Consider the following 9,564-nt stretch of genomic DNA (forward strand, 5'->3'; position numbering starts at 1 on the left):
TGAAAGGAAGAGATGGTGGATACTTAAAGCCTACCTTCTGCCCACAGGTGTGTCAGACACAATCTCCAAAGGCCATCCTATTGTTACTCTATCCCCCCAACAAACACTGAAAAACCCTCCTGGCAATTTGGCAGTAGCTCAGTGTGGAGCATTTGTCAATTCCAGTACTAGAATGTCTGCATTGCAAAACTAGAAATGTCCAGTTCTGGTTTGGCACACAGAAAAGATTTTCAAGCCTTGGCAACTCCTCAGTGCAGGCAGTGGAGGAAATGCTCCAGCTTTGTGAAAATCTTCTCCGTTCCCTCCTCATGGAGAATAACTGTTCATCACTGCAGCCATGAACCTGCCACACTGAATAGATATGGTCTGAAAATCTAGGGACAAATGGAATCACTTTGGAAACCTGTAAATTTTAAAGCCGAAAGGGCGCTCCAGGGAACCAACTACATGAAGTTCTCTGGAAGCCACAGGATGGGAGATTTGGTGGGGGTGGAGGTGACCATTGAATTTTACATAGGCAAATGTAAGACAATCTTATCCATAGAGGGAAAAAGCCAAACTCACCGAGAGTAAAAGGATGATAGTTGAAATAACAGCTAATTGTTATTAAGTATTCGCTAAGTTTCAAAGCACTTTTCATAGATTAGCTCAATTAATTCTCACAACAGCCCTGTAAGGTAGGGACCATGATCATCTCCAGAAGAGGCTAAATAAATTGCCAAAGATCACATATGTAGCAAGTGGTGGCCGAGTGAGGATTCATACCTGGACAGCTTAATTTTAAAGCCATGGTGCTAATGCATTCATTCATTCATCCATCCATTCATTCAACGATTATGTTGGATGCCTACTACATGCTAAGAACTATATTCAAGGTGCTGAACTACAGCTGTGAACAATGCAAGTACAAATACATGAAGCAGAGTTGGGGAGAAAGTAAGTTGGAGAAATAAGACATAAACTAGGTTAGATGGTGATCATGATTAAGGAAAAAACTAGAGCAGGGAGAAGAGAGAAATGTGCAGGGGGAGGGTCAATTCTGAGTGAGCCAACAGGCAAGGTTTCACTAAGAAGGTGGCATTAAATAAAGATTTGAGGAAGTGAGGGAGGAAACCTTGCAGCTATCTAAAAGAAGAGCATGAGAGGTAGAGGAGACAGCAAATACAAAGACCCTGAAGCAGGGGCAAGGCTAATGAGTTCTAGAATTAGCAAGGAGTCCGGTGTAACTTGAAAAGAGTGATCAAAGAACAGAGCAGGAGGAAATGAGGTCAGAGAGGTAAATAGGCTGGAGTGCAGTGGCACCCTCTTGACTCACTGCAACCTCCACCTCCCGGGTTCAAGCGATTGTCCTGCCTCAGTCTCCCTAGTAGCTGGGATTACAGGCATGCACCACCACACCCGGCTAATTTTTGTATTTTTAGTAGAGACGGGGTTTCACCATGTTGGCCAGGCTGGTCTCGAACTCCTGACCTCAAGTGATCCACCCGCCTCGGCCTCCCAAACTGCTGGGATTACAGGCGTGAGCCACCGCGCCCGGCCAGGATTCTTTTAATCAAGTGTGATGCAGCCATCGGTGTTGGAGCATTCTAGGAAGAGGGAACAGCATGCACCAAGGCAACAGGAAAGCACATAAAAAAGGAGTTGCTGGAAGATTCATTTCAACCCACTATCAAGTAGATATTAAACTTACTTTATAAAAATGTTAGGGCCAGGAGGGGTGGCTCACGCCTGTAAACCCGGCACTTTGAGAGGCCGAGGCGGGAGGATCAGTTGAACCCAGGATTTCGAGACCAGCCTGACCAACAGGGCGAAACTCCGTCTCTACTAAAAATACAAAAACTAGCCGGGCGTGGTGGTGGGCGCCTGTAATCCCAGCTTCTCGGGAGGCTGAGGCAGGAGAATTGCTTGAACCTGGGAGGCAGAGGTTGCAGTGAGATGAGATCGCGCCCCTGCACTCCAGCCTGGGCGACAGAGAGAGACTTGGTCACGCCCCCTCCCCCGCCTCCGCCAATTTTAGGAATAAATACCCTTTTATTGAAGCTAAAGTGTGGGTACACCCTTCCTCTAGGATTCTCCATGAAGGAAGAAGAAGCCATATTAGGATGATTTAGAGGGCAGTTAACCCTAGTAGACATAGTGGTTCTTAAAAGGCTTGGGGCCTCAGACTGTACACAGGCTTCACATGGAATCTGATTTGTTCCTTTATCCCAGTCCCTCACCCAGAACCCGAATCTAGCCCTTCATGTTATAAAAAGGGCCAGAGGTCCAAAGAGGGTAAGTGCCTTGTGCAAAATTATTCAACTACTTTGTAGAGGATTTTAACTAGGGTTCAGTTAGCTCCGCCCACACTATAAAAGGTTCTTTCTAAAAAACGAAACATGATTAAGGGCACACGGCTCTAGCGTTAACAAAGCTCTTTGTTAGCTGGGAAATGACCCCCTCCCCGACTCATCTGCTTATCATCTGCATACAGTTATGTACTCAAAAGCAGGAAAATTATTGAGAAAACCATTGGTCCCCGGCTGCAGACCCCAAGGTTGGGAGCTGGTTCCCGTTTCCTCCCAGAGCCGGCAGGGGGGGCACCAGGCAAGGTTTGCAAGACGCGCCTCCCTCCCACCCCTCCCCCTTCCTCGCCCAACTTCCCATAGCCACCGCCTCAACTAAAAGTGGCCATTGACCTTTCAAGCTTTTGAGCAGTGATGCAATAGAATAGTATTTCAAAGAAAAATGCTTATCGAAATTTTGGATCCGGTTTTCCCGTGATTGTTAAGGGTTTCTTTTAAAAAGTAGGTCACATTTCAAGTAGGTCATATTTCGGGGGCGGGTGCGCAGACAAGGAGATGAGTTTCCACTAAGGCCAGGGGGCCTCCAGTGGGGTTGGAGATGAGAATCCCAGGTAGGGTAGAGGTGCCCGGGATCCTTCCGAATCCCGGCCCTGGGGCGTCAGCCCTGCAGGGAATGGCAGAGACACTCTCCGGACTGCGGGAACCGAGGCCAGTCACCCAGCCCCTTCCGGGCGCGCAGGTAAGGGCGCCCCCTTAGCAGCCCGCGCAGGTGAGCCGGACGGGCCGCCGGGTCTACCGGTGACTTTGGAGCAGAGGGGAGGAGGAAGGGAGGAGCCGGGTGGGTGCGGGTGACAAGGAGCCCGAGCGCCAGGGGGAGGGGACTAAGGACGGCCGGCGCCGCTTAAGGAGGCGCTGCTCTCCCGCTCGCTGCCTTCCAGGACCTGATCAAGGGGACCGCCTCCGGTCCCCGGCCGTGGGCACCGGGCCAAGCACGGTGTCCCCACGCCATCAATGTGTCTTAGAGCCGGAGAGGCTGGTTTCCGAGGACCCACAGTCGCTCCTGCACGCCCACCCCCCCGCAAATGTGCGGCCAGGAGGGTCGCGTCAAGGGGGCGCCGCCGGGATGTTTAGAGGAACCCACCCCCGTGGCAGGCCAAGGGCCAAGGATCGCTATCCTTCCCTGAACCCGGGCGCTCAGCTGGCCCGGGTAGGGGGCAGGCTCCGGCCGCCGAAACGGGGTTGGCTGTGGCCGGTGGCCGGGGACATCTCTAGCTTGCGCCCGAGCACCCCGGGGTGTGGGGCCAGAGGCAGGCCGACCCCGGCGTGCACACCGCCCGCCCTGCACCCAAGCGCTCTCACCCGGTCTTCCCTGAAGCCTGTGTATTGCGACCGAGCCTCTTTAAAGCAGTAGCGGGGCCCGCGGTCACGTGAGGCCGATTCCTGGAAAGTTCCTGGAAAGCGGCCTCCGCAGCAGCCGGGCGGGGCGCGAGCGGAGCGCTGACTGGGGAGGGAGGCGGGGAGCAAGGGAGGCGCGTCGGGCTGGGAAGTCGCGCGCACTCGCTGCTCCTGGGACCGACGTTTAACTCTTGCCAAGTCTCGTCGCAGCCGCCGCGGCTGGCGGGCCTTGGGCTTCCCCTGAAGCATGAGCCCTCTCGCCCGCAGCCACCCTCACCGCGTGGCCCTCGGACAGTGCGCGCCGGGGTCCCGGGAGCACAGCCTCAGGATCCCCCGTGCCCGCAGCTCGGGCGCCCGCGGCAGGTACCGGTAGGGGGGGAAGCCCGAAGGCTCCGCCCCGAGGAGAGTTGCCGGGGAGGGCGGCGAGGCGCGGCCGCGTGCGCCGGGGAGCGGCGGACGGCCTGGGCTTCCGCAGCTCGGAGCGCCGGGGAAGAGAGAGTCCGAGCCGCGGCTCTGCCCCGCGGCCTGGCGTTGCTGCCTGCTTTCTCCAGCCCCTTCTCGGCGTCTGGAAGTGTCTGGAGTTTTTTTTTTTATTTCCCCTAAACTGCCATTCAAATTAATAATCCTCCTAATAACCTGATCTCCCGCTCCTCCCCATCGGCCTGCCTCCCGCCCTCGCTCCTTCCTCCCTCCCTCCCTCTCCTTCCCACCTCCAGGGTCGCAGCCGGAGGAAAACCCGGCAGCAGTCCGAGGGTGGGGGTGTCCCAGCCCGTAGGGGGCGTCGCCGCGCGGTGGGGGATGGGGTCGAGGCAATGATCCTCGAGGCTTTTGTGTGCCCTCTGCGCACGGAACTCCGGCCGCCGCCTCCGAGCGCGGGGCTGGTTGCATCCCCGGGCATCTCGTTCCCAAATTAAACGTTAACGGGGGAAACAAGGGCAGACGCCCCTCCTCTCCCGGGCCCCTCCCGCCTCCCCTTTCCCCCTCACCCCCCTCCCCGCCCCATGTCCGCTGAGGAGGCTGCCTGGTGCGGAGGCGTCGGCGGCGGTGGCGGCCGCGGCCGAGGTCGAGGTAAGAGCGCGGCGTTGGTGGTTTGCACTTTCCGCAGCGCTCGCGACCGCCGTCTCGGCCCCGGCCTCAGCTCGTAGCCCCGCGAGGGCTGCGCGCTCGGGCCGATTCCTCGACAGCGCCCGCGGCGGCGAGAGCCACCGCAGCCATCCTGGTCCGGGAGCGACCGCCGCGGCGCCCCCAACCCCGCCAGAGCGGGCACCAGGAAGCGGGGGGAGGGGAGCGAGGAGCCTCCCGGGCGGAGATGCGGCAGCTCCCGCACCTCCGCACCCCGGGTTGGTGCCTCGGGGCCCCTCAGCGCTTTAGGGCGGAGAACCAAGTTTGTGGGTGCTTCTTCCTGGGGGCCCTCGGGCTGCGCCAGGTGTGAGACCGGAATGCCAATTTGGGGAATCTCTCCTGTTCTTTCCTTTTTAATTTTTTCTACTTGTCCTTGACAAGGGCCTATTCTCACTGGATCTGCAGGTGACTATTTGCTTTTCCTAGGTCGCCAGTCTTTGATTTCAGCTAGTGACCCTGGGCGGGAAGACATCCTGTTCACCCTCATCCTGACCTCCGCCCCCCACCTCTTCAGCCAACTTTGTCTTGGATCTCTGCTGTCTTTATCCTTTCTCTAGAACTGGGCCAGGGAGCTAACTGGAAGCTTGGGGTTAAATGGTGCAGGAACGTAGAGGCGGAGGAGTCCCTGGGATTTTCCACGTCTATTTCCCCACCCCCACCCCAGCCGCAGGGGTCCAGTTTGGACTGACCCAACCTCCCGCTTTCTCTTTGTAGGCGATCAGTGGGTGACCGCGGCTGCGAGGGACTTTGTCATCCGTCCTCCAGGATCTGGGGAGAAAGGGCCCCATCCCTTCCCTCTCTGCCACCATTTCGGACACCCCGCAGGGACTCGTTTTGGGATTCGCACTGACTTCAAGGAAGGACGCGAACCCTTCTCTGACCCCAGCTCGGGCGGCCACCTGTCTTTGCCGCGGTGACCCTTCTCTCATGACCCTGCGGTGCCTCGAGCCCTCCGGGAATGGCGGGGAAGGGACGCGGAGCCAGTGGGGGACCGCGGGGTCGGCGGAGGAGCCATCCCCGGAGGCGGCGCATCTGGCGAAGGCCCTGCGGGAGCTCGGTCAGACAGGTAGGGAGCCCACTGGCCGCGACGCGTGCGGGAGGGGGCGCCTCCCCAAGGACGCAGCTAGGAAGCGGGGTAGAGGTGGGAAGCAAAGAATAAGATGGAAATACGTCCCTTGCTTCCAAGGGACCGCGGAGAGCACGCTCGCAGGGTCCTGGGTCCTTGGGAATGCGTAAGGAAAGTGGTTCTTCAGGGACTCAGGCCTGGCGGAGCGCAGAGCGCGGGAAGGGCTTCTTGGAAATAGCTTCTTAGCACGCTGGAAGCTTTACTGTTTTCCGCACCTGCTCAGGGTTAGGCGCCCGGGCTCGAACCCCGGCCGGGGAAAGCGTCGGGCGCCTCCCTTTGCGCGGGGTGCAATCAGCAAGTGGGTGCCGCGGACCCCGCAGGCCCAGCAGCATCTGGCTCCCGGGCGGAGCTGCGGCTGCGGCCCAGGATCTTGGCTGCCAAGTTCAGGGACTGACACTGCCGCGAGGGCGGCTGCCCGGGCGTCGAGAGTAGGCTGCGAAGCCCCCGCCGAGCGCTGCTTCCATGGTCGGCGCGCCCAGGGGACTGCCGCTTTCAAGTCCAGTCAGGCAATTCTCGCGGCACGCTGTCTCTAGGCATCTGAAAAAAGAAAAAAAGTAAAGTATCTGGCAAATCATTCTGGCTTTCCAAATCCGTATCCTAAAAGCTTACAGTTGTGGCACAGTTGAAATTTTGGTAGCAACAAGGGAAGGGAGAGGGAAAAGTTCTCTCGCTTGCGATTCCGGTCTTTCCGTGTGGGCCACGGGCTTTCCCTCCCGGGGAGGCACCGGCAGATTGCAAGTATCCCGGTAATTGTGGGGGTGGAGGGAGCACAAATGTTCAGACTTCTTAAATATGGACGGTCTTTGAGCCTCCTTAGAAAGCAGGGTGGGCCGGGGAGATGGTGCAGGCAGATGAAATCGAGAATGCAGGGCAGACGGATGGTTGTGATTGGGTTTGGATTAGGGCAAAGTTCAAAAGAGTTTAGGGAAGATTGTAAACTTGAAGTAGCAATTATCACTTGGGACTTCCCATTTCTTAGTGACTGGTAAGGTAGTCATAAAGCAGCGAACAGAAGCTATTGTGCTAGAGCTGTGCTTTTACAACAAGTACATAGCAGTGCTTTCTACATAGAAGGCTGTTCATAGCAGGCTTTGCAGATTCTTTTTTTTTTTTGGTGGGGGGGGGGGATACCAACCATCCAAAAAAGTTGCTTCTGTTTTTACTGTAGTTCAATTACAGGAGTTGGGTTTTCCACTTTTTAAAGGGCATGGCTTTTATTTCTAACTTCTGATTTTTTTCTAATTTACCTAAATCTTTATTTTACTTAAATAATGTTAAAAGTGTCATGCTTCATCAGCCAGTGTGTCATGCTGCAAATGTTCTTTTGGTTCATTAGAAGACAATCTTAAGAAGAGCTTCAGAAAGTTAATTTTTTAAAAAAGAAAGAAAGAAAACTGACTCGCCGTTTGTGTTCATAAAATGGACCCAAATTTTTATTAAATTCCTACTGAAAGTATTTTTGGTGGCCCTGGTAAACTTTCACTCACACACCACCTTTTTTTTTTCTTTTTTAGAGCTAAAAAAATTATTGCCAATTACTTGCTCTGTTCTAAAAATTCTTATAATAACTGATTTACCCTCTTTTCTTTTTCTTTTTGAACAAAAACCCCAGGATGGTACTGGGGAAGTATGACTGTTAATGAAGCCAAAGAGAAATTAAAAGAGGCACCAGAAGGAACTTTCTTGATTAGAGATAGCTCGCATTCAGACTACCTACTAACAATATCTGTTAAAACATCAGCTGGACCAACTAATCTTCGAATCGAATACCAAGACGGAAAATTCAGATTGGACTCTATCATATGTGTCAAATCCAAGCTTAAACAATTTGACAGTGTGGTTCATCTGATCGACTACTATGTTCAGATGTGCAAGGATAAGCGGACAGGTCCAGAAGCACCCCGGAACGGCACTGTTCACCTTTATCTGACCAAACCACTCTACACGTCAGCACCATCTCTGCAGCATCTCTGTAGGCTCACCATTAACAAATGTACCGGTGCCATCTGGGGACTGCCTTTACCAACAAGACTAAAAGATTACTTGGAAGAATATAAATTCCAGGTATAAATGTTTCTCTTTTTTTAAACATGTCTCACATAGAGTATCTCCGAATGCAGCTATGTAAAAGAGAACCAAAACTTGAGTGCTCTGGATAACTATATGGAATGCTTTCTAAGAACAGCTGAAGCTAATCTAATTTAAATGCTTGAAGAGGTAGCTAGGTGTTTAAAGTTCCTCCAGATACTTTTACCTGAGTGATGCTTCCCTTCCTAAGGCTGACCAAGACCAGTTGATCCTTTTAGATTAAAAATAAAATGTCGCATGTAAAGGCTGAAGGCGCGTTTTATCAGAATGCCTTGCCTTCTTAGGTTCTTTTCCATTATGTCAAAGGTCCAGGCTCCAGTAGGAGAGAAAGAACTCCTCATAGGAATACTGAAGAAGTGGGAGGAACCAAGCTGACACAGGCCTCACTGCAATTTGATATGCCTGCTGATCAGAGTCTCTTTTGGGCATTTTATATTTTGCATTCTGATGTACCTAGGAGTTTTGTTAAACAGATTATGTATGTATTTATCCCATTTTATGCAATTAACCAAATCAACCAAAAAAAGTGACCATGAAGTCCTGTATTTGTCTTTTTACTACATGTATGAACTCTCATGTGAATGAGTACTGTAGTAATCCATTTTAAGGGAGCCTTATTTCAGAAATTTCAAACTGGTGCAAATGGAAAAGACTTTCTCTTTTCCTTTAAGGCTAAAGACAAGAATGTCATGCTATACAGGTGCAACTCAATCCCTGTTAATAAAAACCAATGTAGGTATAGGCATTTTACCCTTTGAAATAGCTGTGTCCCAAACTGTTGCCATTGATTTTTTGGAAATGGCTTTAGAAATATCCAAGTTGTCCTTGAATTGTCTAACCATGGACATAAACAGTTGTCTCCCTTCTACTGTGTAGAATACTTTGACTTAATTTTCTTCCAGATACAGGGGGATACCTGCCTGTTTTTCAAAGTGTTTATTTACTGCTGTTACTATTTGATTAGAATGTATTAAATAAAAAAAACCTGATTTCTACAAGTTGCACTTATTGAGTTCTAGAGAACGTACACTTTCATGGTAATAGAGGATTGCCATAAAAACTTATGTCAAGTGAAATAAGCCAATTATTCAACAAGAGGTAGAACATTACGTGCCCTTCTGTAAAGTTATGGGCTGAAGCTGCCCCCTTTGCAATTTAGAAAGCATGGTTTAGAAACTACAGGAATTGCCAAGTGGCCGGGTCTTTTACAATTTGAATAGGCTTAACACTGATGTCCTCTGTGTTTCCAAAAACATGGTTTAGAAACTACAAACATTATGACATGGCCAGTCTTTTACAAGTTGAATAGGCATAATACTAAAGAAAAATACAAAGTTTTATGGCCACTTATTTTTTGCTATGTTAGTCTGCATAACTGTTATAAATGTACCATCTTTTCTAGAGTCCAGACATTATTCATTTTATGGCTTTAAAATTTTCCTGCATAGCTACAGTACTATGGTGTGTCACCATAAAAGTGGATCCTGTGTGAATGAGAAAATTCAGTTATAAATTGTAATAAAACCTGCTTACTGCATATCTTACCTT

The 9,564-nt window shown here is 51.7% G+C and overlaps 1 protein-coding gene across 6 annotated transcripts; it reads left to right on the forward strand.

Moving 5' to 3' along the window:
* The first annotated feature begins 2,563 nt into the window (after nucleotides 1-2,563).
* Nucleotides 2,564-9,014, forward strand: SOCS2 (suppressor of cytokine signaling 2). 6 transcript variants are annotated; one of them, XM_054445244.2, is made up of 3 exons: nucleotides 2,564-3,024; nucleotides 5,517-5,868; nucleotides 7,541-9,014. In XM_054445244.2, exons 2-3 carry the CDS (start codon nucleotides 5,730-5,732, stop codon nucleotides 7,996-7,998), a joined length of 597 nt encoding a protein of 198 aa, XP_054301219.1. In that variant the 5' UTR covers nucleotides 2,564-3,024; nucleotides 5,517-5,729; the 3' UTR covers nucleotides 7,999-9,014. The 6 variants fall into 6 exon arrangements, with proteins under 6 accessions (XP_054301219.1, XP_054301216.1, XP_063502643.1 ...); XM_054445241.2 differs by lacking the exon at nucleotides 2,564-3,024 and adding an exon at nucleotides 3,755-4,043; XM_063646573.1 differs by lacking the exon at nucleotides 2,564-3,024 and adding an exon at nucleotides 4,085-4,253.
* Nucleotides 9,015-9,564: the final 550 nt, after the last annotated feature.

The sequence above is a fragment of the Pongo pygmaeus genome, chromosome 10, assembly GCF_028885625.2.
Source record: "Pongo pygmaeus isolate AG05252 chromosome 10, NHGRI_mPonPyg2-v2.0_pri, whole genome shotgun sequence".
NCBI lineage: Eukaryota > Metazoa > Chordata > Mammalia > Primates > Hominidae > Pongo > Pongo pygmaeus.